We start from the raw sequence: 20256 nt of genomic DNA, 5'->3' as shown, positions 1-20256 counted from the left end.
ACAACTATCACTCAGGAAATTCCAAGGATTTAGAGGTGACCTTCCAGCAACTGGGGACAGAGGCCAGTGCATTCTTAGTTACACACAGGGTTTGTGGTGTCAGGGCTGAGAGGCATCTCCCGGCCCGCCCCCTCCTCCCCCCCCCCCAGCTGGCTGAGATTCACTGAGAATGTGGGGTGCATTGTATTCTCGGCAGTGGGCTCTGACAATTCTTGGAAAACAATAAAGATCCCAGTGGGCACCTCACGCCACCTTGTCATACATACGTCCTCTCATTTAGTTCTCACGGCAACCCTCCAGGAGGCTCGGGCTGAGTCCCTGCCCTGGGTGAACCTCAGAGACAGCCCAGCTGTCTCTGGCTCCAGAGCTGTCCCTCAGGGAGTCCTGCCTCTGCCCACCAGTGACAGAGGAGCCACATCCCATTAGCTCCGCATGAGGCCTCCAAACCACCACCCTTCCTCCCGCAGAGCCCTCCCCACTCTGACACCTCTGCTGCAGGGCCCCCACCACTCTGGACCCTCCCTCCAGCCACCCGCCACTCCTCATCTGCTGAGGTCTCTGGTCTCAGGATCACAATCTTCTCCGCTACAACTCCCTCTGAGAACGTGTAGGACCTTGGTATCTGAGAATTGGTCCCCTGCCACCATCTGTCCCCGATCTAGACAGTCTTTCTCCACATCTGACCTCAGCCCCCACTCTTGTGGCCACAGCAGGACCGCTCCACCACACCACTTCTCAAAAGCTGAACGCCAGTATTCGGGCCTGTCCTGTTTCCTCCTTTCTCTGGCCACCATTGTAATTCAGGACTGGCTTTTTTTTTTTTTTTTTTGGAGACATAGTCTCACTCTTGCCCAGGCTGGAGTGCTGTGGCATCAGCCTAGCTCACAGCAACCTCAAACTCCTGGGCGTAAGGAATCCTCTTGCCTCAGCCTCCTGAGTAGCTGGGACTACAGGCATGTGCCACCATGCCTGGCAAATTTTTCTATTTTTAGTAGAGATGGGGGTCTCACTCTTGCTCAGGCTGGTCTCGAATTCTTGAGCTCAAGCTATCCTCCTGCCTGGGCCTCCCAGAGTGCTAGGATTACAGGCGTGAGCCACCGCGCCCGGCCAAGGCCTGGCCTTTAAACTGACTCTGAGGATCTCGTTCCTCTGGCCCTGCACACCCCACTGTCCTGCTCCTGCTCCAGTCCTCTGTCCTGAAGCTATGAGGGATGAGGACACCATCTAGAGTACAGACCATACTCTGGGAGTCCAGAACATGCCACCCAAAATATGAAGGATGGTTGAGCTGAAGGCAATTAAGAAGCAGCAGGAACGGGAAGGCTCTGCCCTCCCTGTATTTGTCTAAAATCGGGACATAGTTCACAAAGGCAGGAGGCCTCCCCTCTCCCCTGTCTAGCAGGGAGATCAGAGGCCACCACTGGGGACAACTTGGACCTTTAAGGGCCGGGGGACGGTGCCACAGGAGTCCACACGGACAAGCTTTCCTAACCGGCATCTGCCAGCGATTTGCCTTCCCCCAGGCTGCTGCCCCGGAGACTCAGAGTCTTTTCCTTTGTCTTGTGACCTCTTTAAACGTTTACTGTTCGTTTTTGAAGATGCGACATACGCTGGAATTCAAAGCCACCTCTTTGAGAACGACTCAGTCCCTGGGTGTCTCCTGAGTACCTAGGAAAAGTACATGCCGACAAACGTCTGTTTTTCTCTTGTTAATCTGTCTTTTTGTTACAGGGGCCCTTCCAGCTAAAAAGCTGTCAATGCTGAGAAAAAGATTTTTCTTCCTTACACCGGGTCTTGCGACGCGGCGGGAACTCGGCTGCGCCCTGCCAGACGCGGCCAACAGGGGGCGCCAGAAGGACGCGCGAGGCTGGAGGAGGCGAGAGGACCCGCTGCTCCTGCGGGCTCGCGGGTCTCCGGAGCGCCTCCTGGCAATGGGGACATCTGGTGCCAGCTTCCCTGCACTCCCAGAACCAGGCTCTTGTGCCCCTCAGCTGCCGGCGTCAGCTGGGCAGTGTGCCCTCCTCCGAGTTTGAGTCCCAGCCCCGTGGGACATCCCCGGGCGTCTCTAGTGATAACCCCGACCCCCTCCTCCTTGTCCTCCCAGCCACAGGCGGCGGCGTGGCTGTTACACTCTCTCCCTCTCACCCTCCGCTGGAGTCGGCTTTCTGCCACTTCCGTCCTGCGGTACCGCAGTCCCCTATATTGAATTACTGGCTAACATAACGGGCGTGGCTTCTGTGTTCTTGATTGGCTCCTGACTAATAAATGAGTATAAATATTTCCCCTCTCCCCTCACCTACCAGCTCGTTGTGCCAGGCCCTGTCCACCTGCCTGGCTCACTGAACCTCACGCAGCCCTGTGAGGCAGGAGTTAGTGTTACAACGTCTCCCTCTGCGGAGGAGCCGTCTGAGGCCGCCCCGGGTCACACGTGTGCTCCTGCAGTCTGGCTCCCGAGACAGCGCTGAGACCTTTCCACCTGCAGCTTCATGGAGTGTCCCTGATGGCAGTAAGTGACCAGGTGGTGTTCCAGTTTATGGATGGATCATGGCTATCTGTGGTCGTTTGTGGTGTTTGAAGTTTTAGCTGTTATGGACATGGATCCCTTGAACCTGACAAATTTGGCACACTTGAGCCAAAAACCTTGTGACTTCCTGAATTCCTTGCTTAACAGTTTGTTATAATCTGTCTCTTGGTGCTCATCTCCTACCTTCTCAGCCCCTGCAGGCCTGGACCTTTTCCTCCCTCTATGTCCTTTCTCTGTCACCCCATCTTGCCAGGGCTGCAGTGAATCTGGCCGAATGGGCAAGGAAACGTCTTTGGTTTGGCAGGAGCTTCTGCAGTGCACAGGGAGAAGGTGCTAAAAGGCACTAAATAGTTTCCGCTGGAACCAAAGTGTTAGATGGTGTGATGGATGGGTACTCGGGACACCATGAATTGCCTCCAAAGGCCTCCACCAAGAGCTACTGAAAGCCCAGGTGTAGATGAGGCCCCTGTCTGTACCTTGCGATTCCATTTCGGATTTTCCAGAGGCCAGCAGGGCAGCTGCTCCCTACCACTGTCCTTGCTGAAGTTGGGAAGGGTCACTCCCAGCAGGCTTGGCTCCATCAGCCCTGCCTTTCACTTTGCCCCCAGCATGGTTTCTGGTATCCCACAGAGAGAATCAGCTCAGAGATCCAAGTCGGTATTATTTTTAGAAATAAGGATCATTCCCTCTCAGCTTGCTGGGGCCTGTTCAGAGAAGGAAAACAGGGAAAGGCCTCATATGTTTCCAAAGTTCAAGTTGGAGTAGTGCAACATGGATGCAAAGCTCTTGAATTATTGCTTGAAATGTTCTCTTTTGTTGCAAAAACTGACCTTGTCCTCCAAATAGTTCTTCCCTTGGGGACAGGGCTGAGCAATCCTAAACACACTCCTCTTTGTCTTGTCCTGTCTGTTCTTGGACGATACTTCATGCCAAATCTGAACCCGTGCCACCCTTTGTCTTCTAGTTTTTAGAACAGAGAAGATCTTTCCATAACTCTTGCTGGACCTACAGCCAGGCTAACAACAAGATCATTTTTTTTTTTCAGTAGCCAGCTACTACAAGATCATTTTTTTAAAACTTGAAAACAGAAATAGGATTTTATACACTAAGTGTCACCTTGTGAGAGGCAGAGCTGTTTTTGTTCTTGCAGGAGGTACCCAGCAGGTCTGCAGCCTCAAGGACCAGCCTGGGCTTACAAAGAGAGACATTAAAAAAACCAAAACTCGTCAAGTGAAGTCTCTCACTTCAAACTTAAAAAAAAAGAAAAAGGCATTTTAAAAATAAAATGAGTAGAAGCCTCTTTCTCCTTCTTTCTTTCTTTCTTTCTTTTTTTCTTTCTTTTTTTATTTTTTAGAGACAGAGTCTCACTATGTTGCCAAGGCTGGTCTTGAACTCCTGGCCTCAAGTGATCCTCCTGCCTCAGCCTCCGGAAGTGCTGGGATTACAGGTGTAAGCCACCGTGCCCAGCTTTTCTCCTTATTTCAGACCCTGTATTAGTTGGGTTCTCCAGAGAAAGAGCCAACAGGGGCTAGATACATGGATACGGATAGAAAAAGAGAGAGAGAGATTTACTTTAAAGAAGTGGCTCACTTGACTATGGAGGCTTGGCGAGTCTAAACCCTGCAGGGTAGAGAAGAGATGCAGTTTGAGTTTCAAGGCTGTTGATGGCAGAATCCCTTCTTGCTCCAGGGAGGTCGGTCTTTGGTCTATTTACATTTTTTTTAAATTTTTATTTATTTATTTATTATTTTTTAATGAAAAAATAACTTCATTTCATTTTGGAGAGTGGGCAGGCATCCAGTCTCAGAACTTCTGGAACTGTTTCTTGGTGCCGGCAGCCTTGGTGACCTTGAGCACATTGAAGCACACCATCTTGCTCAGGGGCTGGCACTTGCCCACTGTGACAATGTCGCCAATCTAGACGTCCCTGAAGCAGGGGACAAGTGCACAGACATGTTCTTGTGGAGCTTCTCAAAGCGATTGTACTTGCGGATGTAGTGGAGATGGTCTTGGCGGATGACAGTGGTCCTCTGCATCTTCATCTTGGTCACCACTCTAGACACGATCTGCCCTCGGATGGAGATGTTACCAGGGAAGGGTCATTTCTTGTCCATGTAGGTGCCTCAATGGCTTCTTTTTTTTTTTTTTTTTTTAGGTACAGTCTCGCTCTGTTGCCCAGGCTAGAGTGCCGTGGCATCAGCCTAGCTCACAGCAACCTCAAACTCCTGGGCTCAAGCAATCCTCCTGCTTCAGCCTCCTGAGTAGCTGGGACTACAGGCATGTGCCACCATGCCCGGCTAATTTTTTCTATATATTTTTAGTTGTCCAGATCATTTCTTTCTACTTTTAGTAGAGATGGGGTCTTGCTCTTGCTCAGGCTGGTCTCAAACTCCTGAGCTCAAAGGATCCTCCTGCCTCGGCCTCCCAGAGTGCTAGGATTACAGGCATCAGCCACCACGCCCGGCCCTCAGTGGCTTCTTTGGGAGTCTTGAAGCCCAGACCGCTGTTCTTGTAGTACCTCCCCACCCTCCCCACCCCGTTCCCAAGCCCCAGAAGCTGAAATCTGGCAGTGTGAGGACCATCTCATCTTTTATAGGGAAAACAAAAGCTCTGCTCACTTCTTTAATAAATTTCATAAAGAATGGGTTGTAAATGTAATCCATGTCACTTGGAAACTTCAGACAAAGTGTAAAAACAGACACAGAAAAATGGAATCTAATACCGCAATCCAGAGATAACCGCTGTCTATATAAGATACACACATATTTTAATTTTACATAATTGAGATCACTATCTACATCAGTGGTCAGCCAACTTTTTCTATAAATAATCAGATAGTAAGTATTTTAGGCTTTGCGGCCCGGTCCACACAGCCCCTGTTGGAATGACTCAGCTCTGCAGATGTAACTCAAAGGCAGTCACAGATGATATGTAAATGAATGGGTATGGCTGTGTTCTAAACAAAACTTCATTTACAAAACTGGGGGTGGGTGGGGAGAGATGGGGAGGGTAGGTGGGTGGGGGACAAAGGGTGGATTTGGCCTGAGAACCGTAGTTTGCCCAGTCTGTATGGTTTTGAAAATCTTTTGTAACAGGTTTGACTTTCCTCCAGGACACTTCAGTGCATGACAAGACTCATCATTCTATCTTTTTCCTTGTCTTTTTTTGAGAGACGGGGTCTTTCTATGTTGCCCAGGCCTGAGCGCAGTGGCTGTTCACAGGCTCGATCCCACTACTGACCAGCATGGGTGTCTTGACCTGCTCGGTTTCCGACCTGGGTCCATTCACCCTTCCTTAGGCGACCTGGTGGTCCCTGCTCCCAGGGAGGTCACCACGCTGATGCCAAACTTAATGAGGCCACCCAGTCTGCATAGCACATGACAGCCCAGAACTCCCCCACTCAAGCGATCCTCCTCCTGCCTCAGCCTCGGAATAGCTGGGACTATATGGGAGCCATTATTCTATTTGTCAAAATTAGACCTTCAAAGAACAAAATTTCTACAGATTTGATTTAAAGATCTAATTGGTGTTTACTAATGATTTATGAATCCAGCATCACCCCATCTATGAAACAGAAAGGTGCTCTGCTGAGCTGAGCAGAGCAGATTGACTTCATAGGCAGAAAAGAGCTGAAGAAAGCAGAAATAAAGAACAAAACGCAGATTGGTCACGTCAAAGTCACCGCTTTCATAGCATTGAATCAGGAGGGACTGCCTCATCATGCTGCTCAGGGACTGGCCCCTTGTGAGGATTGCTATGAATATCCTGGGGTTTTGTGGGTTGTTTTTTTTTTAAACTGGCCCGTTTTAAAGTTCAGTTTCCTTATACAGCGTCTAGCAGGAATGTAGCAGGAATGACTCCGTTCTGGTTTGGTCTGGTCTGTTGGGGCCTAGGGCAAGAGCTCAGTCCAAACAATGGCCTTCCATACATTTTTTAACAAGATTAAATCTGACTCCAAGTCCTTGGTCTTCAGTCTCTCCTGATCCCTAAGAGAGTCCCCCCTGGTGAGGGCTTCCTGTCTCCCAGGCTGGGTGGATCAGGGACACCCCAGTTCTCTGTCCCAGGGAATTTAGGCTTTAAATAATAAAAGCTTTTTAAGGGAGTCTGGGGTCCCCAGGACACTCCTGATGTGCCTTCTTTCTCTTAAGGAGACATGCAGGAAAATAAGGCTTAGACAATTTCTAAATCAGGTTAACTTGCCACTTTGTTCACGCTACTTGGTGTTATGAGCATTGCCCCAAGTCATCAATGACTCTTTTTTTTTTTTTTTTTTTTCAGGCTATGTGGCCCAGGCTGGTCTGGCTGGTCTGGAACTCCTGGGCCTCAAGCAATCCTCCCACTTCAGCCTCCCTAGTAGCTGGGATTACAGGCGTGAGCCACTGCACCCAGCTTTCATCAGTGATCCTTTTAAAAGCAGTCTTTTTGATGGCTGCCAAATATTTTTTTGTATGAAAGTATCATAACTTATTCAGGATAATTTATTCAGCTGTCCTGTTATTCACAGGTTGTTTCTGATTTTTCTGTGGCTAAATTGAGCAGAAGCTCCTCAGGCCCAATGTCCTGTCTCTGGGCACTGAGCCACAAGCTGTTCCCATCACTGCACTAGTGCACGTGGGTTTTGAGAAAGATTTCTCTAGACAAAGATTAGGATAGAGAAAAGAAGTGTATTTGCTTTTTCTTGGGTGGTTAAAGGACCAACACAGAAGCAAAGGAGATAGAAAATGTTTGCAGAGGGAACCAGGTACTCAGGCTTTTTATTTAGGGGGTGAAGAAGGTTTATGGCTGTAGCCAAATTAACAGGGTACTGCAAACTGCTGCGTTGGCATCTTCTTTCTTCTTGGCGGCAGCTGATAACAGAAACTGCGGAGGATGTCAAAGTCCAAGAGTTGGCTCTGTGGCCTTTCCTCCAAGATGGGATTATCGCAGGAGATGTGACTCTGCCCTCCAGATATGGCTGACGCCTGAAGCTCGCACCCTGCTGTTCACTCAGGAACTTTCAGACTGTGAAAAAGCAGATTCTCAAAGGCAAGTTTGAAAGAGAGAGATTTACATCTCTTTCTGTCTGTTGGTCTTTCGGCTCTTCAGAAGTTGTGCAAAACAGAACTCCCACCGGGCGCCTGTTAATGAGAGAACTCATAGGATTGATCTTTAACTGTTACTAGGAAATTGCGGGATTAGGTATCTTCCTGTTATTTTTGTAAGGCTGCCCTTTCAAAGTGGTTTGAGCATCAGCTGCTTCTGAGGAGGAGGCCATGGCTACCGTGGGAATAGACAAGCCAGACCGTGGCTAGGCCTGCCTGTCGAACAGGACGCAGGACTGTCTTAGTCTGCTTAAGCTGCTACAAAATACCACAGGCTGTAATCACTGGAGTTCAAGCTCGTAACCACTTTCCACAGGACAGCCAATAAGACAAGAGGAAGGGGTTAGGGCAAGGAAAGCTACTTTTATTCAGAGAGCCAGCAAACCGAGAAGATGGCAGACGAATGTCCCAAAGAACCACCTTAAGTTAGTTAGTATGAACTTTAGGCTCCCTTTATTTATTTATTTATTTTTTGAGACACAGTTTCACTCTGTCACCCTGGCTAGAGTGCAGTGGTGTCAACATAGCTCACTGCAACCTCAAACTCCTGGGCTCAAGCCATCCTCCTGCCATAGTCTCCCGAGTAGCTGGGACTACAGGCATGCGCCATGATGCCTGGCTAATTTTTCCATTTTTTGTAGAGACAGGATCTTGCTCTTGCTGAGGCTGGTCTCGAACTCCTGAGCTCAAGTGATTCTCCCACCTTGGCCTCCCAGAGTGCTAGGATTGCAGCCGTGAGCCACAGCACCCGGCCTGCTGCTGCTTTTGAAGAGGAGAATGGGGCTATGAGCCAAGGAATGCAGGCAGCCTCTATGGAGTGGAAAAGGCAAGGAAACGGATTCTCCTCTAGCACCTCCAGAAGGAACACAGCACTGCCAACACTTTGATGTTAGGACCTCTGACCTTCAGAACTGTAAGATCATAAATTTGTGGGTTTTTATTTTTTAAGAAACAGGAGTCTCCCTATGTTGCCCAGGCTGGACTTAGCCTTCTGATTAGCTGGGACTACAGGTTCATGCCACCGCACCCAGCTAAATTCATGTTGTTTTAAGTCACAAAGTTTGTGGTAATTTGTTACCATAGCAATAGGAAATGAATACACCTTCTAGCATACCATATAATTTATTCATTTATTATGTTTGTTTATTTTTTCTTTCTCTTCCTCTGCTAGGTTTTAAAGGTCCTCAAAAGTAGGAATTTTTATCTTTTCCTTCAGTAAAGTCTCCCAAGCACAAAAAAAAAAAAAAAAGGGGGGGGGCCTGGCAAACACAGGTGCTCAATAAATGTTAATGGTTATGTTCATACACGGAGGAATAAAGGAGGAAGAGCAGTTTGGGGAGAACTGAGAAAATCAAGATGGGTTTATTTGAAGGTATATTAAGGTTTGAGGGGTTCTGTGGGATATATATAAGGAAAATGTAGGCCAGGTGTGGGAGCTGACGCCTATAATCCCAGCAATCACAATCTGGGGTAGCTGATAACGAGTGACTCAAATGCTTCCCTGCCCTTTACTTTCTCTTTGGACTTATTCAACAAGTACTGATTGCGTGCTTCTGGGACCCCTAACAGTGCTCTGGACACTGGGAACTAGGAAGGACGAAGGAATCCACGATCCTGCCCTAAGAGGGCTTACATCTTGACTGGGAAGGCAGGTGTTCACAAAGGCAAATTAAAAATACAGGCACCTACACACGGCACAGTCCAGCGGGCAGGGCAGCTTATTGTGGTTGAGGTCATCCGTAAAGACTTTGTGGAGCAGATGCATTGCTAGTGGGTCTTTGAGGGATGGGGGAATATGGAAGGGGAGAAAGGAGAGCTTTTATGATTGAGAGGACCTGCTAGAGCAAAGACTGGAGGATTCAGATACAAGGTTGGAGTCTGTCTGAGGAACGTGTTAAAGATCAGGCTCAGGAGTAGCACTACCTTTGGGGCATTCTAGTACTGCAGGCAAGTAGCGGGCAACAACCCCGCCCTCCATTTTTTCAAATAAATCCCGGGTGGACGCTGGGAAGGCAAGCGCTGTGTTACCACAGAGACGCGCAGCTAGATCGCCTACCTCCCCGGAGGCGGACATTTTTGGTCCTGGCAGAAAAGTTGGAAACGGCTGGGACCACTGGCACGTCAAGCTGCATCGCCCAAGAATGTGAGAGCAAAAGAGCTCCCCTGGGAGCAGCAAAAGCAAGCGGCGGAAGGAATCTGTGAGGCGTACCTCGGAAGAACAGGCTTTTCAGGAGTCGCCCACCTCCCTGCCCTCATCGGAGATGGCGCCTGTACGGGCGCTCTAGGCGGCGCTCCTCTGATCCCCGGAGGGGGCGGTGGCTTTGCCTCTAGCTGAGGTGGCTGCGGCGCTGGTCGCGGCGAGCGTGGTTGCAGCTGTCGCTCCTCGTGGCCCGTGGGACGCCGAAGGTGGGGATTCGAGCCTCTCCCCTGCGGCGCTGGGCTTCTCAGCGTGTTCCCGAGTCCGACCCCCGGGCCTCGCGGCCGCCGCGGTCCAGCCCCGCGCGGGGCCGGCTGTAACCGCGCTCGGGCCGGACGATGCCCAAGAAGCTGCTGCTGCTGCCCCCGCTGTCCGTGTCCTCCGCCTTCCGCGCCCCGCGAGCCCGCCCCGCCGCCTCGCCGGCCATGAACGCCGCCCGCACCGGCTACCGGGTCTTCTCGGCCAACTCCACGGCTGCCTGCACGGAGCTGGCCAAGCGCATCACCGAGTAAGCGGGGCGGCGGGAGGGCCGGGCCGGGGCTGGGCACGGCGGCGCCTCGCCTTTCACGCCCGGGAGACCCCCTCCCGAGGTCGTCCTTGCTCCTCTCCTGTATCCGTCCCGCCGCCTGCACCTAGGGGAGGGCGTCGCAGAATCCTGCCGTTTTGGAGCTGGACAGACCTTGGAGGGGGCAGAAGCTACACTCTGCTCTGCAGTTTCACAACTGAGACGTTTTCGGCAGACTCTTGGTGACTTAAGCCCCCCACCCACTGTTACTTGGACCACTGGCCGTCCTTAGGTCTCCGTACTCCCACATCCCAGGGCGGGGTGAGCATTCTCCCCCAGAGTATGTGCCTTGGGGAGAGCAGAGCGGCTTTGGGTTTGGCTCCCTTTCCCACGGCTGGAGCTGGCCACTGAATCTGACCGTCGCCATTCCCAAGTCTCCTCCAGGAGACCGTCGGGTGCAGCAGCAGGGCAAAGGTGTGGGCCATGGCCCTGCGAAGCAGATGGGTCAGGGTTGGTGGTAGAAGTTATAGGCCTGACCGTGTTTCGTAAACCAGCCTCAGAATGGATCAGTCATTTGAAGGTCTTTGCCTTTCTGTCTTTTTAACCCAAAGAAACCTATGGTTTCAAGTGGCGTTTGGGATCTGACAGCGATGCCACTTACCATCTCTGTGACACTGAGCAAGAGACTTGATTTTCCTGAACTTCATTTGTAAAATGGGGATGACTCTATCTATTGGGCAACAGTATTGTGAGCGTGACCAAGATAACGTAAATCAGGTACTAGCAGAGCAGGGGTTCATAGTGGCCCTCTGAATAATACCTTTTTAATACATGGCGACCTTTCTAGTTGGCTCTTTTGGAGAATCCTAGAGTCCTTATATAGAGGAAGAGCTTTATAGGCCCTTTCCAAATAAACTTGTTAGAAAAGTAAGACATAAAATGAAAAGCATGTCTTTTAATATTTAAAGTCATTTTCACATTTTAAACAATTTACGTTAGAGTTACTCTGATTTTTTTCAGGGTTGATAAATAATTGCGTGAATATATTTTAAAAGTCTAGGTGAAAATGTAGAACGGGAAACTTGAGTCATATTTTTTCAGCTATGTCTGTTTTTCAGTTGGAGTTTTAAATGAGATTAGAGAAGAATGTAAAAAATTCCTTTTGCAGTTTACTACCTAGTTTCTATTTCTAACCCCTGATTATTTGTCTTTTTTTTTTGAAGCCAACTAAAACACTAATTTAAATACGAAGCTTGTGTTTGTTTGTACTGGTTGTTTGTATTGGGTCAGATTTACCACACACGACCTTGCTGAGGAAGCAGAGGGGAGGAGGGTGAATTTAAAAAGTCAGTGGTTTTTGCTTTTTTGTTTTTGTTTTAGGTTCTTCTCTGCCAAATTCCAGAAAGATTTTTCAGCTACTGTAAATATTTGGAGCGGCCGGGCGCGGTGGCTCACGCCTGTAATCCTAGCACTCTGGGAGGCCGAGGTGGGCGGATCGTTTGAGCTCAGGAGTTCGAGACCAGCCTGAGCAAGAGCGAGACCCCATCTCTACTAAAAATAGAAAGAAATTATATGGACAGCTAAAAATCTATATAGAAAAAATTAGCCGGGCATGGTGGTGCATGCCTGTAGTCCCAGCTACTCGGGAGGCTGAGACAGGAGGATCGCTTGAGTTCAGGAGTTTGAGGTTGCTGTGAGCTAGGCTGACGCCACAGCACTCACTCTAGCCTGGGCAACAGAGTGAGACTCTGTCTCAAAAAAAAAAAAAAAAAATTTGGAAATACTTACCTTACGTTTCATTTATTGAGTTTCTCAGCAACATTTTTTTTTTTTTTTTTTTTTGTTGAGACAGAGTCTCACTTTGTTGCCCAGGCTAGAGTGAGTGCCGTGGCGTCAACTTAGCTCACAGCAACCTCAGACTCCTCGGCTTAAGCGATCCTACTGCCTCAGCCTCCCGAGTAGCTGGGACTACAGGCATGCGCCACCATGCCCAGCTAATTTTTTCTATATAGATTTTTAGTTGTCCATATAATGTCTTTCTATTTTTAGTAGAGACGGGGTCTCGCTCAGGCTGGTCTCGAACTCCTGACCTTGAGCGATCCACCCGCCTCGGCCTCCCAGAGTGCTAGGATTACAGGCGTGAGCCACCACGCCCGGCCCTCAGCAACATTTTATTTGAAAAGTGTTGTTTATTACTAAAAGTTTGAAGATCACTAGATTAGATGACCCCTGAGGTGATGATATTTTATTTCCATGATTTCTCTCAGCCTTTCTAAACTTCAAGCAAAGATTTTCAAACTTTTTTGATTATGTGCTTTAATCAATAAAGGAATTAGGTGCACTATAGTCCCAGGATATATGTAAATTACATGTATGTTATAATTAATCCCCAGGTATCCATCCGGCTTCCACACTTAGTAGCTTTTTGCTAATCTTGTTTCATTTACTTATCCTACACTTTTTTTTTGGCTGGAGTGTTTTTTTTGTTTTTTTTTTTTTTTGTCGTGGTAAAATATACATTTACAGGAAGTTTACATTTTAACCATTTAAGTGTACAACTCAGTGTCATTAAGTGCATGATCGTTGTGCAACTATCACCACTATCCGTTTCCAGAACTTTTTCACCATCCCAAACAGAAACTCTGTACTCATTAAATACTAACTCCCCCTTGTCCTCTCTTCCCAGCCCCTGGGAACCTAAAATACTTTCTGTGTCTATGAATTTGCCTGTTCGAGGTACTTCATATAAATGGAATCATGCACTATTTGTCTTTTTGTGTCTGGCTTATTTTACTCGGCACAATGTTTTCTCAGTTCATTAATGTTGTAGCACATACCAGAATTTCATTCCTTTTTAAGACTGGATAATATTTCCTTGTATGTGTATTCCTGGCTGGAGTATTTTTAAATAGATTCCACCCTGACATCATACCATTTTGCTTGTAAAAATGGTAATGCTAACTGGATAAAGAGTTTTTCAAAACTTACACTACCGTTAATTCCTCGATATTATGTAGTAATGTGTTTGTATTTCTATGATTGTTTAAAAAATGACTTTGTATACTTGGTGTATTCTAATCAGGATCCTTACTAAACTTTAGTTAGTAGTGCTGAATTCTCTTTTCTTTACTTTTTTATTTTATTTTTTATTTTTATTTGACCATTACTACAAGTCATATTGAATTCTCTTTTCATCTGCATGCTTTTGACAGTTAAGACATTTACCTTTGGCTTGTGTTTTTGGAATTATTGCTAGTGACCAAGTATTTGTTTGGAAATGATTTTCCAAGACAGTTATCATTTAAAAAAGCAGTGAACCAGACGTTAAACTTTGGTTGTGGGCTCTTTCCAGTAAAACTGTGTTAAATAATGCTGAGCTACTTATGGAGTGACAGTGGAATTTTAGTTCTCTTTTTATTTCTTTTTGACATGGGGTCTCACTATATTGCCCAGGCTGGTCTCTAACTCCTTGGCTCAGGCAGTCTTCTGGAGTAGCTGGGACTATAGGCATGTACCACCATACCAGTAGAATTTTAATTCTTAATGAGTTAGACCTTCTAAGTTTTTTTTTTTTTTTAGAGAGTGCCAGCCTAGTTATTTGAGTCTTTTTGTTAAACATATGCATAGAAACTGAAATTTTTCAAAAAAGAGTTCTTAATAGCCTTTTTTTGTTGTTGTTGTTGTTGTTGTTGTTGTCTATAGGCGTCTTGGTGCTGAATTGGGGAAGTCTGTTGTATACCAAGAGACCAATGGAGGTAAGTTAAAATTATTTCTTAAATATCCTTTCTTCTCTAAATTGTTGAATCAGCTGGCATGTTTTTTAAAGGCAAGTATCACTCATGTTTAACACGAACATTTTGTCTGTAACATTAGAGGTGTACATCATCACTCTGTGCTTCCCTTTAAATCTTGACTACTTAGTTTTCCTCCTTAGTGTCTCCTTTCCTTTTTTTATGATGACACAAATATCCCGTCATTTTAGAATGAAAAGAGAGATGTATAGAATAAGTTTTTTTCTTCCGCAGTTGGTTGTATTTGATAAATACATTTATCTGTCTCACCAGGTCATCAGGTGACATCAAGAGCTACCTGGTACTAGGTATAAAATAGTAATGACTTATATAAACATCCTCTTTTAAGTCTCTCCATCTTTAAATTTTTTCTAAAGTCTCTCGTAGATTCTTACCCTGGGTTGGTAACCCGTGTTTGCTGCCTCGTGGGTTTGTGTGGAGAGCTGTTATTATCACATAAACTGATAGTGCTTGAAGGCACTTTGCTGATGGCCAGTGTCCTGGGAATGCTGTGTCATAACCTCCTAGTGGGGCCACATATTTCAGGTTATAAGTCTATTCATTGCGAAGGCAAATTAGTATAGAATAATTTGGTATTACATTTGCAAAATTGAAAGCCTGGGTTCATAATTCTGTGCTTCCCTTTCTTTTTCTAAATTGTAACTATCTGTAAGTAGCTAGAGGAGGTGCCTCACTGAGACATAATGATGTTTGGGGATCTGCAAAAACAAAGTATCCCAGAAGGGAAAGGTGGTTTAATGCATAGTTGAATGGCATATACACATTCCCAAAGTGGGTGTAAGTTACATGTGTTATAATTAACCCCCCAGTATCCTTCATCCAGCTTCTACACTTAGCAACTTGGTGACTGACTTTAGATACTTTACTATCTACTGCCGGGGTGGGGTGGGGGGGTCAGGAGATGGTAGTATTAAAAACCTGAAGCTGAATACAGATAGGCGAGGTACTCTATTTAGCAGTCGCTAGTTTAATTCATAGAGAAGCCTTTGGGGATCTCGTGAAATGAAGTGCTTGAGGAGGAAGAGGAGAAGGTGGGGAAATGAAGACCCTTTTCTCCCCCTTCCGTTACTGCCCTAGGCCTCAGTATCTCTCTCTCGAGCTGTGGGAGTAGCTTCCTAGCACGTCTTCCTACCTCCATTTCCAGCCTCTGTAATCCATTCTACTCACCTTCACCAGGACATTTCTAAAATGCAAATGTCTTTCACTTGCTGCTGCTTCCTTACTGCTCCCTCTAGGCTGGAGTCCAGTCTCCTTAGCAATCACGTGGGGCCTGGGGGGGGGGGCTCCAGGTTTTGCCCATTCACCTGCTTCATCTTCAGTCACCACATCCTGTGCACCTGGCTTTGGATTGGAATGCTTCTTAAATCTGACCCCTCACTGCGTCTGCTGCTGCCATCCCCGTCCAGCTAGCCAGTTGCTGCTTGCTGGACCCCTTCAAAAACAGCAACTGTAGCCTTCCCCGGGCTACTCCTGCTCTGCTGCAGTTTCTTCACACATTAGCCAGTGATCTCTTTAAAACAAGTAGATCAAACTCCTCCCAATCTCAAATCCTCTAGTGGCTCCTGTCACACCTAGAATAAAATCCAGGCTCCTTATAGAACAAGAAGTAAAACCCAGAGTCCTGCATGGTCTGGTCCCTTTTGTGGTCCCTTTTGGCTCCCTGACCTCCTGTCTACCTCTTCCCCCTCATTCACTCTGCTTTCCAAGTGGACTAACTGCCCCTCTGCTTGGCACACTCTGCCCCCACATCTTCCCATGTTCCATGCTCCCTCCCTCATCGCACGTTCCAGCTTGCAGTGAGGCCATTGCTCCCAGCCCCATTTTTCTCTCTCCTTTGTCACAGCTGGTCTGTCTCTGGCACGTTGGGCAAACGCCAGCCTTTGGTGTTGTATCATCTCTCCTGGGTGAGTCTCCTCCCCTCGGTCCAGGTTCTCCACTCTGGGGCTCCCAGCACAGGGCCTGGCACAGGGAGGCCTCAGCATTTGTTGAAACAAAAATAAGGAAGTTAGCCTTTGGTCTCTTTATTTGCTGTAGACTCTTCTCTAAGCATCTTGGCTGTACCTTTATTTTGATGATGGGTTGTTTTTTGTGGGGCGGGATCCCTAAGACTTTTGTAAACCTGTTGGTTAGTTTCGTTAACCTGTTGGTTAGTTTCGTTAACCTGTTGGTTAGTTTCGTTTTCTATTTTTGGCTGATTTTCTACCAGCTTGACTTTTTTTTTTCCCACTGAGACAGGGTCTTGTTCTGCTACCCAGGCCAGAGTGCAGTGGCCCGATCATAGGTCACTGCAGCCTTGAACTCGTGGGCTCAAGTGATCCTCCTGCCTTAGCCTCCCAAGTACCTGGGACTACAGGCATGTGCCCCCACGCTTGAATAATTTTTAAAATTTTTTTGGAGATGGGGTCTTGTTATGTTCCAGGCTGGTGTCAAACTCTTGGCCTCAAGCAATTCTCCATGCTCAGCCTCCCAAAGTGCTGGGATTATAGGCATGAGCCACTGTGCCTGGCCTATTTTTAATATTTGAACATATCATTCTGAAATCTATTTGAGAATTTATTTTGTTGTACCAAGTAAAGCATTTGTTTAGATTCTTCTTCTTCCAAATGCTGTCCAATTATTGCATCATGAAGTGCTTTTCTTAAAACTTCAGGACATTTTTATTTTTCAGAAACAAGAGTTGAAATAAAGGAATCTGTTCGTGGCCAAGATATTTTCATTATACAGACAATACCAAGGTAAGAGGACAACTTTATGTATCCTTTTTCCTCTAAAAACCTTAATTGAGATAATTCATTATCTTTTCATATGAATAACAATTCAGGGTTTTTTTTAAAATTATAAATTTGTTTAATGTTAAATGTTTCCCAAAATACAGTTGTAGTCTTCTGGAATCCCTACCCTGTTTGTCACATGCATTGTTACCTGTTTACGTGACCATCTTCCCCAAGCTCTAAACTCCCTGAGCCTAGGCCAGCATCTTGTCGCTCAGCACGGCTGAAAGTTTCTTGTTAAGTGCCATAACTGCTCCTGGTTCATACCTGTCAAGACAGGTTTGTGCACTGCATTTTATTTTGCACAGTGACCTGTGTATAGCCCATCTCTATTTCAGATAGCATCGCCACTCCTTCGCTTACGGCAGGAGGGCTGGCCCCAGGGAATTCTGGCCTACTTGGGTATGTGCTTCCATGTGGGGTTATCTCCTCTCATTGCCTCATAGGGAGTGGGGCAGTTAGACCTTGTGTCTTTGAAAAGTCCAAACCTCCATGTCCTGATCAATCTAGATTCCTGAGGCTGTGTTAGTGATAAGAATGGCATCGCGTGCTACCAGTGTGCTGGGCACTTTATGTGTATCATTTGTAGTCCTTAAATCCTGCAAGGTAGCTACTTTTGGCTCCTGTTGGGAGTATTGGGAAAACTGGATCTGAAGGAGATTGAGGACCACAGAGTCATGGAGTGAGTAATGTATGTACAGACATAACGGAGTCCCCTATGCGGTAGATACGGAGTATTTTATTTTTAATATTTTTTTATGATTATAAAAATGTTTATCACAAAATACAGGCATTATAGAAATGTGTATCAGAAAAAAACAACAAGGGTCAGGCGCGGTGGCTCATGCCTGTAATCCTAGCACTCTGGGAGGCCGAGGCAGGAGGATCGTTTGAGCTCAGGAGTTCGAGACCAGCCTGAGCAAGAGCAAGACCCCATCTCTACTAAAAATAGACAGAAATTATATGGACATCTAAAAATATAAATAGAAAAAATTAGCCGGGCATGGTGGTGTATGCCTGTAGTCCCAGCTACTCGGGAGGCTGAGGCAGGAGGATCGATTGAGCCCAGGAATTTGAGGTTGCTGTGAGCTAGGCTGACGCCACAGCACTCTAGCCCGGGCAACAAAGTGAGACTCTGTCTCAAAAAAAAGAAAAAAACAACAAAACAAACAAAAAGAAACACATATCAGAAAATAAAAGTTCCCCAACTCTCCTTATCCACTTCCTATTCTTTTGAGATAACTAAACAGTTATTTATTCCTCCATATTGTTTATATGCATATGCAAATTTAGGCTCCATAATTTAGGTGATCATCAAAACCAAAATACAGGTAATTTTAATTTTTTTAATTTAAATTTTCCTTATATGATAAATATCTACATGGTTTAAGTGTCAGAGGGCATGGAATGATGTCTCCCTCTGACCTCTGCCCCCAGCCACCTGATTTTCTTCCCTGGCGGCAGCTGGTACTATCAGTTTTTTAGTTACTCTTCAGGAGACTTTACGCATATTCACGCAACTACTTATATGTATGTTTTTCTTAATTTTTGCGTGAAAGAAGTCTATAATATGCTCTGCTTAACTTTTTAAAATAAAACAATATATCAGTACATAAAGAGCTACCTCATCTTTTAGAAAATCTTGGTTTGAAACAATCAAAAACTTACAGTAAACTTGCATGTATGGTGCAAGTATTTTAGAGTAAGTTGCCAACCTGATGCCTCTCCACCCCCTGATACTCTAGTATATGATTCCTACAAATAAGGACTTTCTCTTCGATAAAACCGCAGTGCGGTATAACCGGGAGAACTGGGATGTTAACACTTACACATGGTCAGGGAATCCTCAGGCCCCATTCAAGTTCTGCCAGGTGGCCCAGTGATGTTCTTTCTAGCAGAAGGAGCTGGTTCAGGATCTCAGATACCATTTGGTTGTGTTTGTTCGGTCATCTTCAGTCTAGAATAGTTCCTTGACTTTCAAAACATTGACACTTTTGAAGGCTTTTTTTTTTTTTTTTTTTTAAAGACTTTGACATTTTTCCAGTTACTTTTTCAAATGTCCCTCAGTTTGGGTTTGTCAGATATTTAACTATGATGAGATTCAGCTTGTGCATTTTTTTTCTTTTCTTCTTTTTGATACTTCCGAAGGCTTACAGGTTGTGCATTTTTGAAAGGAATATGCCAGGAGTGCCCCTGTGTTCTCCTCTTGGCTTTTTGCTGCTTCATGATATACAGTATGGATATACCAGTGGCATATCAGTTTCTTTCTAGACTTGTGCCAGCACAGTGGTGCTGCCGCGAACATGTATGTCATATTGTCCATGTGTCAGGTCTATCTGTAGGAAGATTCCCCAGAAGTGGAATTACTGGGTGTTTGGATCTGTGCCTATAGTATTGAGATATATGAGGATACACTTATTCACATTTCCCCCAGCAAGTTTCATTTTGTATTGTTTGCCTCCTGGTGACTGGAGTCTTTTTGCCCAGTGGTTTTGTTTGACACTGCATCTTAGAAATGAAGGGAGGACCAAAGGGGCCTGCCTAGTGGTAGAATGCGGATCCTGGTTTTTGTTGGTAGTGAATGGTAAGGTTGTATTGTCATCACTATATTTTCTGCGTACTGAGTTCCTTAGGGCATAGAAGAGAGCCACATGTGACCCTCGGTCCTGGGCTTGGCCACCTTACACCACTAAGAGCTCTCTGCTGGTTCATTGAGGGGTGGAAAAGAGCAGAACCTCAGCTTTGGTAGCCATAGTGGGCCAACTTTAGTCACTGACCCTACAGGAAGTATGGGCGTCTAATTCCCAAGGCGTAATCGTTGGTAAATAAAGTCTCTTTACTACCCTAACTGAATTTGTGATAGCAAAAGGATGTGTGTCTGTTGTTTATCTTTGAGAAATCTTGTTAACACTAATTCACTGGTCTGCCTCGTAAGCTGGAATTTGAACCCTGATTTTCAGCTCTTCTCCAGGAAAAGACTTAACTCAGTTGGTGTGTGACCATTTGGGAGTGGGTCTCGTGCTGGCACGCTCAAGCTGTGCTCCTGGTACCTGTGTTCTGTCACCTGTCTTTAGGGATCATCCCTGAGTCAGGGGAGGAACTATGGTTATGACCTCCTCATGGCAGAGACCTCATTTTGTTAGATTATCCACACAGCATGGGTGACATTAATGACCGAGGAGTTTATGACTTCCTGCTGTTTATAGACCACTAAAGTACAGCTATTGGAGAGCCAGGAGATTAGTAAGTTTTTCGTTTTGTTGATGAATTGGGAAAGTTGAGGCTTTGATGCCTCATGAAAGTGAGGCCAGGTGGAGTGGCTCAGTACCTATAATCCCACCACTTTGGGAGGGCAAGGTGGGAGGA

General features: G+C 46.3%; 1 protein-coding gene across 4 annotated transcripts in view; it reads left to right on the top strand.

Moving 5' to 3' along the window:
* Positions 1-9928: 9928 nt before the first annotated feature.
* PRPSAP1 (phosphoribosyl pyrophosphate synthetase associated protein 1) overlaps positions 9929-20256 on the top strand; it is a 29895-nt gene continuing 19567 nt past the window's right edge. For 2 of the 4 annotated variants that reach the window (XR_011234906.1, XM_069482887.1), the window contains exons 1-3: positions 9929-10310; positions 14010-14062; positions 16788-16854. Coding sequence is in view for 1 of the 4 variants with exons in the window: in XM_069482887.1 (XP_069338988.1) it covers positions 10141-10310; positions 14010-14062; positions 16788-16854 (290 nt within the window). In the remaining 3 variants the exon portion in view is untranslated. Of the gene's footprint in view, positions 10311-10434; positions 10550-14009; positions 14063-16787; positions 16855-20256 lie in introns of those variants that run through there. The other 2 variants (XM_069482889.1, XM_069482888.1) reach the window with 2 other exon arrangements.

The sequence above is a fragment of the Eulemur rufifrons genome, chromosome 9 (assembly GCF_041146395.1).
Source record: "Eulemur rufifrons isolate Redbay chromosome 9, OSU_ERuf_1, whole genome shotgun sequence".
Classification (NCBI taxonomy): domain Eukaryota; kingdom Metazoa; phylum Chordata; class Mammalia; order Primates; family Lemuridae; genus Eulemur; species Eulemur rufifrons.
Note: the sequence above shows the minus strand (reverse complement) of the source record. Positions and strands in the feature narration are given on the sequence as shown.